Source organism: Eupeodes corollae, chromosome 1 (genome assembly GCF_945859685.1).
Source record: "Eupeodes corollae chromosome 1, idEupCoro1.1, whole genome shotgun sequence".
Taxonomy (NCBI): Eukaryota; Metazoa; Arthropoda; class Insecta; order Diptera; family Syrphidae; genus Eupeodes; species Eupeodes corollae.
Genome location: NC_079147.1, coordinates 108,692,007 through 108,711,838, shown reverse-complemented (window position 1 = coordinate 108,711,838; position 19,832 = coordinate 108,692,007). Strand labels below are relative to the sequence as shown.

Below are 19,832 nucleotides of genomic sequence, written 5' to 3'. Positions count from 1 at the left end.
TTTTTTGTTTCCATACCACTCTAAGAAAGTTCTCAGAAAAGTGAGTAAAGAGCTTGAACTCATCTTTTTGCATATGACCCATCGCCTTCAAATAAATTTTGTTTTACAGATAAAAATGCAAAAAGGTGCAGAAAGGCTCGTCAGAAAAATTGCGTTGGTGGTTTTTTTACCATAGCAATTTAAAAAAAGTGAAAACTTCGGTTAAACCTAAATATCTCACGAACCAATAGCGCTACAGACTTGAACTAAATTTTATATAATGTAACGAAATAGAAAAAAAAATCTTATTAAAAGTTTTTAATATAAATCAAAAACAAACTGAAGAAAAAAAAATGTGTCCCCAAGAAAATTTTTAGAATAAAAAATGATTTCATCTCCAAAAAAATTGTGTGTAACGAAAATTAACGTTTTTAACATCTGGTAAAATTTTGAGAAAAATCAATTTGACAGTTATTTTTACAAAAAAATAAAAACTTAAAGGGAAATTTAAGAAAACTTGGTAAAAATTGATTTTCGACACAAATATCTTTTCAAAACTTGAGATTATGGCTTCAAACTTATTTTATCTTATAAGCAATATTATTTTCAATAGTCGGTCAAATTAGGAGAAAAATCGAATGGAAAGTTTTTTTTTATAAAAAACTTAAAACCTAAACAAAAATTAACAAAAGTTGGTAAAAATTGATTTTCGGCTCAAGTATCTCTTCAAAAATAAAAATATTGGCTTCAAACTAATTTTATTTTTAACATACACTCAATTTATATAAAAATAAAACAGTCCGTTTTTTTATAAAAAAAACGCAAAATTGGTAAAAATTGTTGTTTATAAAACTTTTTAATAGAAATTTCAAGAAATGTTACTAAAACTGGTAAAAATTGGTTTTTAACATAAAATCACGTTAGCAAAAATATATTTCAAAATAAATATATTTTGGTTATTTTAAAATTTTTAAGAACAATTCAACAAACAACTTTTTTAACAAAACTCGGTAACCTACAAACCTTTTAAGCAAGACAAATTGACAGACGGGATGGGAAGTTATCAGTGTAGGTCGCATTTTTAATAGAAAGGTTTGATCCTGCCTTAAAAACAAAGCAAGTAAACTGCGGTTCACATGGACGTATACGCAATTTTCTTTGTAAACATAGAATTTTCTTACAAATTCCAGGACTCTTCCAAATTGTAACTTACAAAAAGACAGTTATGCTTTAAATAAAAAAAGACCATACTTTTTAACTTAACTACTTTTATTAAATATTTTTAGAAATATTTTGGTCAATTTATTGCATTTTGTTTTAAAAACTACAGCGAGAAAAAATTTTGATTTGAGTATCCAGAACAACAACAATAGTAAATAGTTAAATAAATTCATAATTCCACATCGTGGACAAAAAGTTCAACTATAATTAATTAAAAATCTAATGAAACAACATACATAAATATTTAAGTAGTTAAATATACAACGTAATTTTCATCATTTAGATAATAATAACGTTGGCTATAAGAGAGTGCCAACAAAGTTAATTACAATTTATACTTGAACATAATTTAAATGCAAAGAAATTAATCATAATAGACAGGTTAAGAGAACATAAGGGACTTCATTTGCAGTAAACTGCATTCCTTAAACTAAAATTATGACCAATGGAACTAGTTAGTTCGTTAACTGTCATAAGCTTCCAACACGGAACTTTACTTCACTAACCTCTACTATCAATTGATAGTGCAAAAACTACCAAACTACAAGTCCATCTCAACTTGTATTTTGTATTTTAAATAAATATTACTTATTTCCTTTCTAATTTGACAAGGTATCCTTTTACATAAAACATTAAATAGAAATAAGCAAAAATAAATAAATAATCGAGTAATAAAGTTCAGCTTTCAGTTAATTTAAAAATATTATTATCTGTCATTGTGACAGAATGTACTTGATTGTTTGGGAGATATTTCTTGACTAACTTTCTATTCAACTCTCTAATCAAGTTGAATTAATTAGAAAACAATACTTTGAAAGCCTGCCATTCAGGTACTATAAACTTGCCTTACTTTCAAGTCGCTCATGACATTTGAATCGCCCTATGTCATGGTCGTTTCAAATTGGATTTTCTTCTTTTCGCTTTTTTTACCATATTGGCTTTATAGGTTCAGGGACTTTATTGAAAAGCTGGCTGGAAAGTTTAAGAAAATTCTGAACTACTATCAGGCCAAGTTAATTTATGTCAAAATGACAGGTGATCGTGTTTTTTCACTTAACTGAAAACTGAACTTTTAATGTTTTTTAGTAAGGGGGTTCCTTGTCAAATTCAAAAAGGAATAAGTTATATTTCTTTAGAATATAAAATAGTTACAAGTTGCGATGCAATTGTAGCTTGCCTGAGGAGTGTTTTGTAGACTATAAAGTTTTAATAGTTTTTACACGATCAACTGAAGGTAGCGGTTACAGAAGTAAAGTTTCAAGTTTAAAATGTTTGACACTTAAATAATTATCTAGGTGTCTATGTTGTCTAAAGCTGCCAATTTTAAATGTTTTAGGTACTATGAGTAGAAGTATAATACATTTAGTTATATATTAAAAATATTATTGTTCGAATCAAATATGTAAAAGTATTTTTAATTTTTACTAATTTGCACATGAAGTTTGACTTGGTGTTTTAAAAATCGCCAAAAGTTCAGCTAATTGAACATTTATTTTCTTCTGCTCTTCAAGTTGTTCTATTGCGATATTTCTCTCAGCTATTACATCATTAATATCCTTTACACTTTCTTTAACAGTGGCTTTTTGAACTGGCCCAGTTCTATCATCTTCATAATCCTTAAAATATTTTTTAAAAAATACATTGAAAAATATCAGAACAAAATTGAAGAAAAACAAAAACTTACTGAAACATCAGATTCTTCGGAATCATAATTTTCAAATGGGGATACAGCACGACAATCAAGCATTTTCATCAATTTTTCCATCTTCTTCGAATCCGTTGAGAAGTTACATATTTTTATTACACGATGATCTTCTTCTGTAAGTTGAAGTTCTTCGGGAATTTCAAGAAATTCACTCTGCTTTGATTTTATTGCTTTTGATTTTTCGATTGCATTGTTTTTGATAGTTTCCCAATCCTAAAAGAAAATATTTTAAAACTATAAAACAAACTAAAAACAAATCGAAATTACCTCAATCCATTGGTCAATTGTTTGTGGGGGACCTAAGGCATTTAACGTCTCAGCAATGATCTCCCATTGAAGAGCATGATCCACGTCACAAGGTTCAGTATATGGAAAATGCTGCTTAATTAACTGAATCAAGCTACTTCTCTGAATGGAGTTCATCTGAAAAAAGAAAAACATTTGATTAAATCTCCATATTTTTTAAAATATCGTTTTTTGTCATTTTCTCGAAAGAAATTATGCCATCTTTCAGGAATAGGCACGTAGGGAGGAAACAAGGGCGATAGTTCAAGAGCGATCAAGAAAGTTAATAGAAACATAAAAGTTATACAATTTGGATGCATCTAAAGGACAGCGGAAACTTCTGCTTCTGTCTAAATGAATCAATGCAAAATTTGCTTCAATTTTCCAAAAGTGGAGTTTTTTAGGTTCAACCCCCTGTATCAAAAATGGCCAAATTTTCGAAACGTAGCTTAATAGTACGAGAACAAAGAAATTTTATGATTTGTGCTTATAAATTCAACAAACAAAGGTGGCGCTACAGTCTTGTACAGCTCGTCGTTCGGTCTTCTCATCCACTCACCTTCTACGAGACCGTAGATTACGCCAAGAACTTTCCTCTCGAAGCGAACCAAGGGATGATGAGGGTCTTATATAGCGACACTTTGGTTACTCAAGACAGGGCTTCACTACTACGAGTACGCTAGTAATTGGACAGACTTTTGAAAGATAGTTCCTCTAGTGTTGACGAAGAAGCTCTGTACTGTTCTTTCAACGACGATGTTTAAGAAATTGCATGACATTGCCTAAGTCCTCGAAAGGTTCTGTTGAGATGTTTCCCACCCTTATGGAGCAGCGCGAATTCTCTACGGTCATCGTGCTCAAAGGACGAGTTTAACAGGGATGCCAAAACTTAACATGGCTCTATACAGTTCGTCACGGTAGATACTGTCATATGTGGCCTTGAAATCTATGAAAAGATGGTGGGTGTCGATTTGATTTTCTAGGGTTTCTTCCAGGATCTGCCGTAATGTGAATATACGATCGATTGTGAACTTTCTTGGTCCAAACCCAAACTAATAAGGACCTATAAGGTTGTTGACGACGGGTCTTAGACTTTCACATATTACGGCAGAGAAGTTTTTGTAAGCGATATTAAGTAGACTGAGATCTCTATAGTTGGTGCAGTTTAAAGGGTATCCTTTTTTCAGAATCGAGCAGAGTTTCTTCCCACTATATCTTACAGATAAATGTGTGCTGTGCATGCTCCTAACCAAATTATATCGAACTGCTTAAAAGAGCTCGGTATTCAAACCTTCTGCTCCAGTGGCTTTGGTAGACTTCAGGGTAGTCATTCCGTAATTTTCAAAACGATAATCGTCAAAACGATTATCATTAACGATATCGTCAATAATTTGCTTCACGTAACTTTATCACTATCGTCTCGTTCAATCGTTTTCAGTATGAGTTCGTTGAGTATATTCAAAATGTCAAAATGAACTCAACGAAAGATAAGCTTGTTCAATAACTTGAAAATGTTATTAAACTTGGTTTTTCTCTATGAGAAATTTTGAAAATTTGCAAAAAACGTATTGTTAATAAACATACCAATTATTTTGTGATGTTTGTTGTTATTGTCACTTTTTGTGTTTTCATTTTTTGCTGCCGAAGATAAAACAATAATGTGAAAATGTTTGTTCAATGCTTTATATTTTTGTAAATCAGCTGCAATCTGCAATAATAAACCCAATTTGGTCAAAGGGAAGGAAGTGAAGACTTCATTTTATCCACAGGGAACATAACTTGGCTTCAAAAATATTTAATGTTTCCAAAACTAATTTGGATTAGTGCTTTGTGCAAAAGCGATACAAAAATTGTTGCCTGTCGAATATACCAATGTTCCTACGCCCCAAAGTTTTAATAGTTACAACAAATTTGAATATTGAATGTATATATGTACATTATGTATGTAGAACGACAACCGTCTGGTAAATTTATTGTTTATATTATCATTATAAAGTCCTCTTTTGCAATTCCAAAACTACAAGTGTTTTATTTATTTAACAACAATTAAGAGAGATTACTAATGTTTTGTATATAAAAAATGCGTAACTGAATTCATTGTATTTTTTTTAATTTTTTTATTTTCATTTTGTAACAAAACTAAACTACACCGAAACTTTTTTGCTTCAATTTGCTTAGTTGTCAATGGAAATTAATAGCAGACGATACCTACTTAGCTATCGTGCAAACGCTATCGTTTGGACGATATCACTTTGACGATTATCGTCTTACGTGAAGTGAGACTATCGTCGAAACGATATCGTCGAACGATTATCGTTTTACGGAATGACCCCCCAGCTTGGATATGGAAATTTTAACTTCGTCTAACTCGGGAAGACGAGATTGTATTGTTGGCTTTCGTTGTCTATGTTCAACGGATCATCCTGTCTACAAGCGGAATTCGGTTCATTGTTGCCGTTATACTGTCTGCAGAAGTGGTCCTTACATAACCTCAGCATTGACTAAGGTTCCACTATTATTTTTCCACTTTCGTCTTTGCGTTTCACCTGCCCATAAAACTTTCGTGCTTAATTTCTGCTTTTGAACATCTCAACATCTTTGACAACACGCCCTCTCATGCTTTCTCTTTTTCCTTCTGAGGAGTCGGTGTTCCTCTGGCCTCGTCTGCTCATAAAGCTCGTGAGCAGCTCTTATTGTCTGTTGTTTGGCTGCATTTGTGTGCTGACATTCCTCATCCTCATCAAACCAGGGGCTGTTTATAATCCAGCACGTCAAGGGTGGCTTCTCTGATTGCGTCTTGGCAATGTTGCTACTGGTTTTCGATACATTGTGTTGATGGAAGAGAACTTCGAAAAAGATTACTTGTGACTCGGTCGGAGAGGGATTTGGTGATCTCTTGCGATTGTAGCCGCTTGACGTTGTATCTTCTCCCAGCATCTACCTGTTTAGCTTTGGTTCTGGAAATCCGAAGTACTACCTTAGCTACAACGAGGTAGTGGTGCAAGTCGATTTTAGCTCCTCGGAAAGTTCGGACATCAATGAAGCTGGAAGCGTGTTTAGCTTCGATCGCAATATGGTCAATCTGGTTGTTGACGGTGAGGTGTGGAAAATGCCGTCTGGCTCCGTTTTCCTCCCAGCAAAATCTATTAGCCTGACTCCTGTTTTTCCCGATTATTACACCCAAGATGTATTCGTTCCCTAGCTTGGCATTAAAATCACCCACGACAGTTTTAATATCGTAGCTATATCACACTCCTCATATGCTTTGTCCAAGAGGTGTTGTCATCCTTTTCTGCTGTGAGGGGATGTGCGCATATTAGGTTATTATGTCGCTAAAATTATAATAATTAATAATTGATAATAATTGGTGATCATGAGGTTTTCAAGACTTGTACCGAAGTCTAGCTGTAATGACAAAGCTACATCCAAATAAGCGTTGTTAATTTTCTCGGCAGCAGTCACCATCGTAAATTTCGCAGTTTTTCATTTTCTCTGTGCCCGGCCAATCCCATCGGATAAACTGGATGGCGGTGATATCTGCTTTGTAAAAATCTATGGCCTTCGCTAATTCTTCGGCTATACGTTATCTATTAAGGTACCTAACATTCCACGTGCATATCGGAAGTTCTTTGTCTTTAAATCGTGTGCGTGGATTGTCAATAGTAAATCCGTTCGTATCCTAATTTTGTTGGTGCTTCACAACTTGTTTTTAGTTACGTGGTCAGAAAGTTAATCTGACGCACTTTCTTCAACCTGAAAGACCAGGTCCTTGATTTAACTCCAAGGACAAGATCCGATCTAACCACTCCTTACAGGCCTGAGTTTCGAATACATATGTCGTAGAGCCATTAGATGTTTACTAAGAAGGTCAACCTAAATGGAACTGCAGACGCCACCGTCGATTCTAACTCGGAATTTCTTCCACTACGCCTGGTTGAAAGGAGAGGTGCCTTAGTATAAACACCACGACAACTTTCCCCTGGGGGGTTAGAACCACGGTTGCCACTTGAAAAAAAGTTTGTGTCCAAATTAAAAATAAAAACTACCACTTTTAGGTAAAAATTACCAACATTATTGAAGTCCGAAATGTTTGTAAACACAGAACAATGAATTAATCACATTTTTTTAACATATTATCCATATCATGCAGATCTCAAAATCCCAAACAAACTTAACTAAACGGTGATTTTTTAAGAGCTTGAGAACTTTAAAAAAAAAAAAAAAAACGCATACAATTTGCAAAATCTCATCGATTCTTTATTTGAAACGTTAGATTGGTCCATGACATTTACTTTTTGAAGATAATTTCATTTAAATGTTCTGCGTCTTAGGTGGTCCATTCGGAAAGTCCAATTTTGGGTAACTTTTTCGAGCATTTCGGCCGGAATAGCCCGAGTTTCTTCGGAAATGTTGTCTTCCAAAGCTGGAATAGTTGCTGGCTTATTTGTGTAGACTTTAGACTTGACGTAGCCCCACAAAACATAGTCTAAAGGCGTCAAATCGCATGATTTTAGTGGCCAACTTACCGGTCCATTCCTTGAGATGAATTGTTCTCCTAAGTTTTCCCTCAAAATGGCCATAGAATCGCGAGCTGTGTGGCATGTAGCGCCATCTTGTTGAAACCACATGTCAACCAAGTTCAGTTCTTCCATTTTTGGCAACAAAAAGTTTGTTAGCATTGAACGATAGCGATCGCCATTCACCGTAACGTTGCGTCCAACAGCATCTTTGAAAAAATACGGTCCAATGATTCCACCACCGTACAAACCACACCAAACAGTGCATTTTTCGGGATGCATGGGCAGTTCTTGAACGGCTTCTGGTTGCTCTTCACTCCAAATGCGGCAATTTTGCTTATTTACGTAGCCATTCAACCAGAAATGAGCCTCATCGCTGAACAAAATTTGTCGGACGTAAAGCGCGAAACACATTTCGAACCGAACACTGATTTTGGTAATAAAATTCAATGATTTGCAAGCGGTGCTCGTTAGTAAGTCTATTCATGATGAAATGTCAAAGCATACTGAGCATCTTTCTCTTTGACACCATGTCTGAAATCCCGCGTGATCTGTCAAATACTAATGCATGAAAATCCTAACCTCAAAAAATCACCCTTTTAATTAGATTAACCCAAATAAAGGTAACAAAACATACAAATAAAGTGTTTTAAGATGAGATCACAGTTTATAAGCTTAAAAATTTAAATACAAAAACCTTATTTTAGAAAATCTTTTGCTCTCCAGAGACTATGACTATGTTGGTATTTTGAAGCTCTTTAAATGGTTTCAAATTTAATTCTAAAAATATTTTTCAGCGGTAGCTGGGCTGTTTAGAAGACACATCAAATTATAAACCAAATAATTTAAATTTCCGAAACAGTACTCATTAAAAAACTGACTTTACTCCAAAATCCCATCATTTTATCGTTAAGATTTTGATTTTTTTTAAATCTACTCCACTCCACTACTTCTTCTTCGGGGTAACCCTGAACCCATTTAGAAAAACAATAAATTAAATAAGATATTGAAATTTCGACTAAACATTTTTGAGAGTTATTATGGATTTTTTAAATCATTATTACTGAGATGAAATCTTAATAGCTAGTAACAGTCGTTTTGAAAGTTATAAATTCAAATTCAAAGGGTTTGTTTTTAAACTCATTTTATTAAAATTAGTATGGTTAGATTTTTAGAATTCTTACGACTTCACTTCCAATATAAACATGTGTAATGTTTGGATAATTCTCTCTGTTACCTTAATCAAATTAAGATCAAGAGTTATATTTTTAATAAAGTTATTATTTACACAAAGTTGCCTAAAATAAGTTTAACCGTTGTTTCTATAGGATTATTTCTTAAAAGATATAGGAAAGTTTTTCAAAAAAAAACATAAAACATAAAAACATATAGTTGAATGTTTGAAAATTTTTTTACGGAAATGTTGACCTTGATTGCGCCTCAAATGGCCAATCAACTAAGTCCAATCTTGACATAATGTTCCAACATTTCGGCCGTTATCTCACTAATCAATGGGCAGGTTCAGACAACATTAGGGACTTGAAAGTTAGGCAAGTTCCTAGTATCTGATTGGCCAGCTGCCAAACAATTACTTTCCAATTAAGGCAGCTTTAATGGAAAGTTGACTGGAAAGTTAGTCAAGAAAAATCTCCTTAACTATCGATTCAAGTTTACTTCTATCAAGATGACATTTCATCATGTTTTTTTCAATTAACTTTATTACTCGATAATTTATTTATTTTCTGCACAACTTCATTTAATGCTTTCTGTAAAAGGCTTCCTTGTCAATTTGGAAAAGAAATAACTAATATTTCTTTATTATACAAAATAAAGGGTGATTTTTTTAAGGTTAGGATTTTCATGCATTAGTATTTGACAGATCACGCGGGATTTCAGACATGGTGTCAAAGAGAAAGATGGTCAGTATGCTTTGAAATTTCATCATGAATAGACTTACTAACGAGCAACGCTTGCAAATCATTGAATTTTATTACCAAAATCAGTGTTCGGTTCGAAATGTGTTTCGCGCTTTACGTCCGATTTATGGTCTACATAATCGACCAAGTGAGCAAACAATTAATGCGATTGTGACCAAGTTTCGCACTCAGTTTACTTTATTGGACATTAAACCAACCACACGAATGCGTACAATGTGTACAGAAGAGAATATTGCGTCTGTTTCTGAGAGTGTTGCTGAAGACCGTGAAATGTCGATTCGTCGCCGTTCGCAGCAATTGGGTTTGTGTTATTCGACCACATGGAAGATTTTACGCAAAGATCTTGGTGTAAAACCGTATAAAATACAGCTCGTGCAAGAACTGAAGCCGAACGATCTGCCACAACGTCGAATTTTCAGTGAATGGGCCCTAGAAAAGTTGGCAGAAAATCCGCTTTTTTATCGACAAATTCTGTTCAGCGATGAGGCTCATTTCTGGTTGAATGGCTACATAAATAAGCAAAATTGCCGCATTTGGAGTGAAGAGCAAACAGAAGCCGTTCAAGAACTGCCCATGCATCCCGAAAGATGCACTGTTTGGTGTGGTTTGTACGCTGGTGGAATCATTGGACAGTATTTTTTCAAAGATGCTGTTGGACGTCACGTTACGGTGAATGGCGATCGCTATCGTTCAATGCTAACAAACTTTTTGTTGCCAAAAATGGAAGAACTGAACTTGGTTGACATGTGGTTTCAACAAGATGGCGCTACATGCCACACAGCTCGCGATTCTATGGCCATTTTGAGGGAAAACTTCGGAGAACAATTCATCTCAAGGAATGGACCGGTAAGTTGGCCACCAAGATCATGCGATTTGACGCCTTTAGACTATTTGTTGTGGGGCTACGTCAAGTCTAAAGTCTACACAAATAAGCCAGCAACTATTCCAGCTTTGGAAGACAACATTTCCGAAGAAATTCGGGCTAATCCGGCCGAAATGCTCGAAAAAGTTACCCAAAATTGGACTTTCCGAATGGACCACCGAAGACGCAGTCGCGGTCAACATTTAAATGAAATTATCTTCAAAAAGTAAATGTCATGGACCAATCAAACGTTTCAAATAAAGAATCGATGAGATTTTGCAAATTTTATGCGTTTTTTTTTTTTAAAGTTCTCAAGCTCTTAAAAAATCACCGTTTACAAATCGTGGTGGACTTGTAGTTTGCCTGAGGAGTGTTTTGAAGACAGTAATTTTGTGGGAACTTTTTGTACTATGAACTTAAAGTATAGAGATTTGTGAAGTGAAAAACTAACTAGTTGCATTGTTCAAAATGTATGTTCAAAGAATGAAGTTGACTGCAAACGAAGTCCCTTATGTTGGCTGCACCTGTCCAATGTTGTCTTCCAATGCATCAATTGAAACTGCTTGTCTGTATAGGCATGAGCTTTAATATAGCCCCACAAAAAAAGTCTAAGGGCGTTAAATCGCACGATCTAGGCAGACAAATGACCGGTCCCAAACGTGAAACGTGTTCACCGAACTCGCCTCTCATAAGGTCCGTTGTTGCGCGTGCTGTTTAGCGTGTTGAAACGTCTTGTTGAAACCACATGTCATGCAAGTCAAGCTCCTGCATTTTGGGTAAAAAAAAAAATGTATATCATTTCATCTTTGAAGAAGTACGGTCCAAGATGCCACCAGTCCATAAACCGCATCAAACTGTGACTTTTTCTTGATGCATTAGTAGCTCTTGCAATGCTTCTGGCTGATATTCACTTCAAAATCGAGAATTCTGCTTATTTACATACCCATTAAGACAAAAATGAGCTTCGTCGCTGAACACAATTCGGTAAAAAGTGAATCTTCGGCCAACTTTCCAAGAGCCCATTCACGTTAAAGTAGGTCGCTAGGTTTCAATTCTTGCACCAGCTGTATTTTGAAAAGCATCACATCTAAGTCTTCCGCAAAATTTTGCACGTTCTTGATTAACAGAGGCCCAATTGCTGCGAACAGCGAATCGATAATTGATGGTCATCATTAACACTCTTCGATACAGCTGCGATATTTTCTTCAGTTCGCACTCTACGTAAGCGTGTTGGTGGTTTAATGTCCAACAGTGTAAATTTGGTGTGAGGTTTAGTCACAATAGCCCGAATGGCCGCTTAAGTATAGGTCGGTTAAACTGACCATATAATGGAAGAATCGCGCGATTAACTTTCTTAACAGAGCACGCATTTTGATAATAAAATTCAATAATCTGCAAGCGTGCGTCACCTGTTTAAACCAGTGTTGCCAAAAAGGTATTGGGTCATGTGAGTATATGGTAAACACACATTTTCTGAAACTCTTTAATCAAATTGTGGAATATCTTACATTGATATTCGGGAAAAAATTACTAATTGGAGTAAAACATGACCATTTGACCAAGTGAAAAAATAATGACAAAATTTGGCAATCGTGGTTAGAACCCAATCTCCAGTTGACGCACATTTCAAGTTTCATAAAGTATTTACAAAAGTTGCACGGACACGATTGAAATGTGGTTTCAAAAACAAGTGTAGCGATTAGCGATGTCGCAAACGACAGCAAAATATACGACACGGCACAATCTGCATTCCATAAGTCGTTTTCAACTTTTTTCACTCGTTTTGCTGTCGTGTGTAAACGTCAATTGTGTTGAACGCTTTCATTCAGCATTCTGTAAGACGAAAGGAAAAGGAAGTTCGCAAAACTGTTAGTTTCCTTGTTAAATAATTTATTTTATGGAATTTATTAGTACTTTATTTGCAATAAATAAAAACAAGATATTTGTTCACATTTGCAGTTGAAATTAACAAATCAGAATCAGTTACAGGCCCTCGTCGAGCTGATGGAGAGCAACGTACAGTTGGTTAGGGTATTTTTTAAGGGAATCAACAAAACTGACATAAAAAGGGAATGGAATTCCATAGCTGAGTAGCTGAACAGCAAGGGTAGGTACTCCAGTAAGATATGGAGATGTTTGGCAAAAGGTTTGAATCGCTAATTTCATTAATGTAAAAAAATGTTAAAGTTTGCTTTAATCAGGAAAACATTTCTACACTTATCATTTTAATTACTTATTTATTTACCAAAAATTAAACATTTAACAATTATTTTTTATTTAGAATTTAATTTCATTTTGACAGATGTTTACTTCTGCATCGTTTAAAAATCTGCTACAAATTCGAACTTATGGAACGCCACTTGAAAAACGACAGAACAGAGAAAATGAGAGTCGTCGTAAAAACGAGACGACCTCGGTAATAGGTATGATTGTCGCAACGCAACAATCGAGCGCTTAATCATTTTTTACTTATATACAAATCGAGGCAAGACCGTTAAACATTTGTTTTTACAATGCCTAAAAATCCCAAAAAGAAAAGTTTAAATCAAAGTAATTAGAACTGAGCAAAATCATATCGCTTTTAAAAAAAAAAACAAATACAATTTCAAAAACTGTTCATAAATATTGGACATTTATTTATTCACAATTTAAAAAATAAATAATAAAAATAACATAACATAAATATATTAATTGGTTCTTGTCTCTTGCACTTATTTTGTTAATCTTCTACATCCTCAGTCTTAATACAGATTTCTGGGTATGTTGCCACTTCATCGGTCTGAAATTGAAAATAAAATTGCATTAAATATTAAACCACAGTTCAAAAACCAAGGAACACAACTCAAGCATTCTCAACAAGAATGTTGAAGAATGTTCGCTTGGTTTCCTTGATACACTTACATTACACTCATTAGAATAAGTGCTGAAATTATCCTTAAAATCGTCATCATTATCCGTGATTTCATCGCTTATGATCTCCTGCTCCCCATCGACATAATTACTGATTGTTTCTTTATGCGGCATAATTGGTCTTTTCTTCCGTTTGACTATCAAACCAGAACTCAATTTGACACGTGAAATACGTCTCCGTTTGTGTTCGAATCGTCGTTTTGAGTTGGAAATTATTTTTTGAAAAAAGTCCTTCAACGATTTAATACTATAGTCCTTATCAACTCGTCGAATTAAATCGAAGAAAAATTGGAAAACACGCTCGAATTTAAGGAAACATTCTTTGGATTCCGTTCCTCGCGAAAGTCCAGTCCAGGTAACCAAGGTAAACAGACGACGCGTGAAGACGTGATCAATTAATGCATAGGCAACATTGTCACCATATAAATCACTACTTCCACCACAAATCGATTCAAAGTGTTTTAGCTGAAACAAAAATAAAAGTGAATCCAAAAAGTCATAAATCGTTCGTCAAATTTAATAAAAAGTTTACCATATTTTGTGCGAATTCAGCGTTTTTTAAGTTCTCTTCAAACTCATGACAATCTTTAACGGAATCGATTTTCTTGAAGTTTATTCTATTTGGAATTGGAAAAAGGGTGGTTACGGGTTGGGATTCCAGCTTTTTGACGATTAACTCCTGCGTTTCTATGAGTTTTTCTAATTGGGCATTCATTTTGGTTTGGTTTTTGAGTATGGTCATTATTAGGCTGTTGTTTGATGGCTCGTCAAGCTCTTCTTTTTTGATAGTTGATGTTGTTGCTGCTGTAGTTGATGTTGCAGGTACTGAACTCTGAGCTTGTGTTAAAGACGACTGATTTTGTTGATGTTGGCAAAAGGATGCATGGACTTGACAAGCCTGCATCGATGAGGGTTGTCTTAAGAACCCAAGTTGTCCGTAATTTGGTTGAATCTGATTTTTCAGCATGGTGAAGAGTAAACTCTTGATTGAGGATTCCTCATTGATGGCAGGTGTATTTGCAGAGTTTGCAATTTGGTTTGGACAGTTATTTGGAAACACTTGACAATGACAATGAGGTCCCAAAGTATGGAATTGATTACAGGGAAAAGGTGTAAGTGGCGCAGATTGCTTTTGTTGGTTTTCTATCACAATTTTGAGTAAACTTATTATTGACTGATTTTCACTGTCGGCTGTTTGTGCATTTGGAGTGTTTTGGGAAATCTGAATCTGACCCTCTGATGCTTCCATTTCGCCAGGGATTAGTTCTGGCTGTACTACTGTCAAACGATCTCGCTTCCTTGCCAATGGTGAAACAGATTGTGTTTGTCGTTTAGACATTGCCCAATCGTTTATTTTTATTTTGTTTTAATTTTTTAAATACCGATTAACATTTGTATTCCTTAAACTTTTATTGTAAGGCAAAGCTTGAAGCTTGTTGTTATGTTGATTTCTTTGGAGGGCTATATCATCTTTGCGTTTGTGTCAATGCTTTTCTTTAAACCAAAATTGATTTTTCAATTATTCGAAGTCTAAGAAGTCACAAGCTTAATACAACATCAACTCTTTAAGAGATGACAAAAACATCGCCTTACTTGGTTTCCTTGTTTCAGTTAATCTGAAGTTGATATTTGTATTCCTTTAATGTTTATCCTGGGAACGACTTGGAGAATCTCTAGAAATTAAATAAAATAAAGTCACTTTCAACAGAAAAACTTATTATACTTACAAAGAGTCATTTTCTTTGGAAGGTGGTCCAAATAACATTAAATTAAATTCCTTTTTCTCAATTATTTTGTTGGTTTTTTCAACTCAATTTGTACAATTACTTGAAAGCTTTATTTTCACGACATTTAGACGTTTCAAAACATGAAATACTTTAATGAATAGCAATTAAATAATTTAAAAAACAAATTGTATTCATTTGTTTAGTTTCTCAAAGGTATTTATTATTTTTTTGATTTTGACATTTTCTTTATCGTTTACATTCTCGAACTTCAAACTTTTTTAGGCGTGTTCGTGGTGGAATGATTTTAGTTCAAGAATCCTAACACCGAATGCACATTCAGCACAGGACACTACTCATTTTAGTACTATTAAGTTTTGTATCTTGAAGAATATCAAATACAATTTTTTGACAAAAGCATAAACGTGTGATATTTAAAAATAAGCTGAGAACGAAAGGCTCGTGAAAAAGTACTGCCACAAAATTAATTTTAAACAGTAAATTTACAATCACGGAATAGTAGCTGATGAAATGTGATTAATTCATTAGGATAGTGACAGATGTCTCATGTGCGAAGAGGATGCAAAACAATGTCTGCGTCCAATCTCAGACATATATTGTATCCGGATACCTTTTTGTTAGTGTTTTACCCGTAAAATAACAGCTGAGATGTCAAAAAAGGAATCCAAAGGTATCAAAGAATTTCTGGGGTATGTAGGTATCTGACAGAAAACCTGATAGAACACATGGTTGAATTTCAACAAACTTGAAAATTGATTTTAGCTTTTTGTATTTGTTGGTAAACAAAAAGATACAAAATATTAGTTAAAGTTGTATTTGGGTATGTTGTGCACATAATAGACGATAAAGAATTTAGAAGGTAATTATGATCTATTTTTTTAAACTTCAAAATTGACTTATTTTGTTCTCGTTTTGTAGATGACCAATTTGCTAGGTCTTACCTCCAGTCTAGTGTCCAGCGTTCTAAAGTTGAAAGAGTGTGCCTCTAGTGTTTACGGTTGAGTTTTGCACAGTTCTTTTCAGAACCATGTTGAAGAATATCGCTCGACAGTGAGTCGCCTCGTCTAAAATCTTTTTTAACATCAAAAACATCGGGGAGATCTTTTCCTACCTTAATAGTGTAGCTTACATTCACCATTGCTATTCTGCTCAAACTGATAAGTTTGACAGTGATCCCAAAAGTGACATCTATTACAATTGTTATTTTTTTCTAATTTAATCAAGTGCTTTCGGAAGACGAAATATTTAAAGCATTAAAGTAATTCCACCTCTTTACCTATGCTTGAGTGTTGTAGGTTTAACGCATAAGATTATTATTAATTTTTAAACGCCATCTGTTGTTTCTTTACTTCGAAAAACTTTCGTTGTCAAACAAACTAAGAACATCCATTATTAAAAAAATTGACAAAATAAAAGGGATACAAAAATGAAGTTAAAACATTTTACAAAATTTCACAGATCTTACAGAAGGGCTAGTAGCGTTAAGGAATAGATGACACCAACACGAACTTGGCTACGAGCAGTTCATATCTGGAAGGTAAACGATAGGACTTTGTTCTAGGTGTAGGTTTGGTGTGGTTAGAGTTTGTTTCTTGGTGAAAAACCCAATCAATCAATTTCAAACAGTGGCAAACTATTTGGCTCAATACGCTTTTTTTAAATTTGATTAATATCCATAAAATAATAATGTTTTCCACAATTTTAAATAAACTTTCAAAGTTTCTCTTTGCACATAAAACACGTAAAAACGGTTTATTACAAGCATTTTTAAGTTCAAAAAAACTAATGACATCTATTACACTGGTCGGAAAGGTTTTCTTCCTTGTAATGAATTTGCACTTTTTACAATTGACTATGATGGCCTTAATTCAAATCCGACTTAAACGTGTACATAAGGCTTTTTTATAATACCTTAATTTATGAAGTATTTTTTTTTAACAAAATTCGTTTTGGTTATGGTTTTCAAAATATGTAATACTTTTCTTCAATATTCAGTTGAAATATTTATATTTTTTCATATAACATTTGAAAAGGGTTCATAAATTATTAGATTTTATCTGTCCTAAAAAAATCCGAAAGAAAGAAAGGCTAAACTCTTCATGCATAACCGATTTTCAAAACAGAAATGTAAAAATGGTTTGAAAGTAAGTTTTGTTCTTGTAACAAATCTATTATCTAAACAAATCTATTATATATATCAAGTTTGAAAAATATTGAAAATATAAAGATAATGTTGAAAACGTGTATTTTTAAAAAGTTAAAATTAAAGTTTCGACTCGAAATCAGCACCAACAATTATTTTCAAAAAGTATTTTTCGAAGCTATGAAAGTATCAAACTTAAGGTTTTCTCAAAACTTTAAATAGAGTAAAATAAAGTCTCATAACTAATGAGAATTCCCGGAAACTGAAATGATTTAAGTTGTATCTTTGAAAAAAATGTGTACTGTGAAAAATCATCACACAATTTATTGGTAAGATATATTTTAAGATTTTAGTTAGCCTTAAAAACCCCGTTTTAATTGATTTTAACATTTTAAAAGAACACCTGATGTGATAGAAAAGTTTAAGAAAAAATTTTAGCTAAAAACATCTCAATCATTTAAAAAAGTATTGTTTGGTTTGTGGGACCGTAAAATAAAAGTAATTTTGTCGTCTAGTTTTATTATAAAGTTTAACAAAATAACTAAATTTACTAATAGAGTCCAAACCTTGAAAACCTGTCTTATCTTTTATTAAAAAACGAGAATCCAAACAGTTCAAACAGTTCTAAAATGTGACAGTTCGTGAAAATAAACAAAGCAAATAAGCTTAAACAGACCTATTAATTGGAATTCCTAATTGTTGATTGGACCATTCCATCCACTGCTCTTATAAGAATAATTGTACAGATTGTCATATGGACATAGCAAATTGCTAAGAGTTGCAGTAGCCATTCCGTGATTTTATAATTAGCAAATTGTTAAGAGATAGTAAATTGATGTAAAATCGTGTAAAATTAGGTTAATCATCTTTTACCCTTAGTAAATTTCTAAAAATGGCTTTAACATTTTACTGATTCGTTTAATTTTTACACGATTGATGTGTAGGTAACAGTCATTTTGGAAGCGAGATAAAATGTCAAACTATGTAGCCTCTAGGTGGCGTTGGAAGTTTTTTAATACAAAATTTAAGTCGACAAAACTTCACTAGCTAACGTCGCCGTAACTACGATATAATAGTAAATTTTATACACAAAGGTGACGATAATAATCACATTTATCCATAACTCCACAACTCAAGCGAGAAAACTTAAACTAAGCGCTGACAATTATCAGTTTTCACAATGTTTTTAAGTCTGTGAGTAAAAAAAAAGCATAACGAATGTCTTCGATTGTGTGTTCTAAAACTCTTGCCAAAAACGTCATTGTCAGACAACGTGACGTTCGGAATTGTTAGACGTTTAAGACATCTGTCAAATGCTAAAAAATTCTTCATTGTCATGCATAATCGATCTCAAATGCTTTGTTTTTAATATTTTCAAAATTCCGTGCAACATATTTTTTAAAGGGAAGTCTGTCACAAAAATTAGACTTCTTTACACTTTTTTCAACTGTCAATTATTTTTCTTACGTGAGAGAACTTTCATAGACGCCAGCAGTTTGTATGATTGATTTGATTACTTAATACTTTGACCTCTTAATAGGGCTTAAAGTGTTTCTTTCTCGTTCTTGATATGAAATTACCTTTTATTTGTTTGAATTGATCTGAATATAGTTTTTTTTGACACTTTTTTCTTACCTTTTTATCCCAATGAGTTTTAAATTGAACTGAACTGAATTAGATCCAAAAATTACTGAATTTTGTTTTTTTTTTTAAATTGTTATATCACTTCCCGTATGTCCAATACTGCGAAACACTCAAAAACTAAGCAACACCAACTAATTTCTAACCTAACTAAACTAAATCAACCCTTCACTTTCATTTTTACTTTCACAATGTTTAAAAACAAAAGAAAAATCAATATTCTTGCACAGAAGCACGTGGTTGTCGAGGGTTGTAAATTTATGCAAATATATCCGCTCTGACAGTGGAAGTATTCCTTTTTGTTGAGACTATCAGTTCCACCACCAGAAGATGAATTTTGTGCAGGAATTCCCTCAAGGCTATAGATTCTAGGAGCCAAAGGAGCGCATATACAGTGTTGTTGATATTGAATTAGGAAGAGCTTAAAGCTCTTATTTTACCGTAACAAATATTTAAGAAGCCCAAACATTGATGTGTTTTCATAAACTATAAGGGATGTTCCACAAAAATATAACATAAACGTTTGGTAAGAAGGGCTATTGACACGTTGTCGGCCGAGACCATTCTTACATTGCATTTTGAAAATTTCCCCTGGATATGAATGAAATTGTTGCAGCTTGAAGGTTTGGTGAAAACATATGGACGGTGCTACAATTTAGTTGAAAATGTAATGTACAGTGAATCGAGATAACCGTCTAGCGAGCAAAAAATAGTTTTTTGAAAAAGATCTTAAGTAACTTGAGCAATATTCAATGGAATATGATTAATGGGACCACCTTGTGAAGTTACAATTTACTTAATTTGGCCCTTCAATCCAAGATACGGAACAAGGTATCTACTTACACATCTTTTCCTACCTGCGCACGCCACCTGACTCGGTCTTTCTT

The 19,832-nt window shown here is 33.6% G+C and overlaps 2 protein-coding genes across 2 annotated transcripts; both read right to left on the bottom strand.

The window, feature by feature from the left end:
• Positions 1–1,227: 1,227 nt before the first annotated feature.
• On the bottom strand, positions 1,228–19,204 carry LOC129941195 (uncharacterized). The gene is made up of 4 exons (XM_056049767.1): positions 18,940–19,204; positions 3,173–3,328; positions 2,885–3,118; positions 1,228–2,816 (listed from the first exon to the last, which is right to left on the bottom strand). Exons 2-4 carry the CDS (start codon positions 3,326–3,328, stop codon positions 2,625–2,627), a joined length of 582 nt encoding a protein of 193 aa, XP_055905742.1. The 5' UTR covers positions 18,940–19,204; the 3' UTR covers positions 1,228–2,624.
• On the bottom strand, positions 13,126–15,421 carry LOC129941194 (uncharacterized). The gene is made up of 5 exons (XM_056049766.1): positions 15,144–15,421; positions 15,010–15,089; positions 13,949–14,946; positions 13,408–13,881; positions 13,126–13,285 (listed from the first exon to the last, which is right to left on the bottom strand). The coding sequence occupies exons 3-5, from the start codon at positions 14,753–14,755 to the stop codon at positions 13,226–13,228; spliced, it is 1,341 nt and encodes a 446-aa protein (XP_055905741.1). The 5' UTR covers positions 14,756–14,946; positions 15,010–15,089; positions 15,144–15,421; the 3' UTR covers positions 13,126–13,225.
• Positions 19,205–19,832: the final 628 nt, after the last annotated feature.

Excerpts from the sequence above, each read along its gene's own strand:
- LOC129941195 (XM_056049767.1), bottom strand. The coding sequence starts at position 3,328 with ATGAACTCCATTCAGAGAAGTAGCTTGATTCAGTTAATTAAGCAGCAT. Across the intron at positions 3,119-3,172 it reads CAATTGACCAATGGATTGAG|GATTGGGAAACTATCAAAAA; the intron begins GTAATTTCGATT and ends ATTTTCTTTTAG. Across the intron at positions 2,817-2,884 it reads CCGAAGAATCTGATGTTTCA|GATTATGAAGATGATAGAAC; the intron begins GTAAGTTTTTGT and ends AAATATTTTAAG.
- LOC129941194 (XM_056049766.1), bottom strand. The coding sequence starts at position 14,755 with ATGTCTAAACGACAAACACAATCTGTTTCACCATTGGCAAGGAAGCGA. Across the intron at positions 13,882-13,948 it reads CTGAATTCGCACAAAATATG|CTAAAACACTTTGAATCGAT; the intron begins GTAAACTTTTTA and ends TTTTTGTTTCAG. Across the intron at positions 13,286-13,407 it reads CTTATTCTAATGAGTGTAAT|ACCGATGAAGTGGCAACATA; the intron begins GTAAGTGTATCA and ends TTTCAATTTCAG.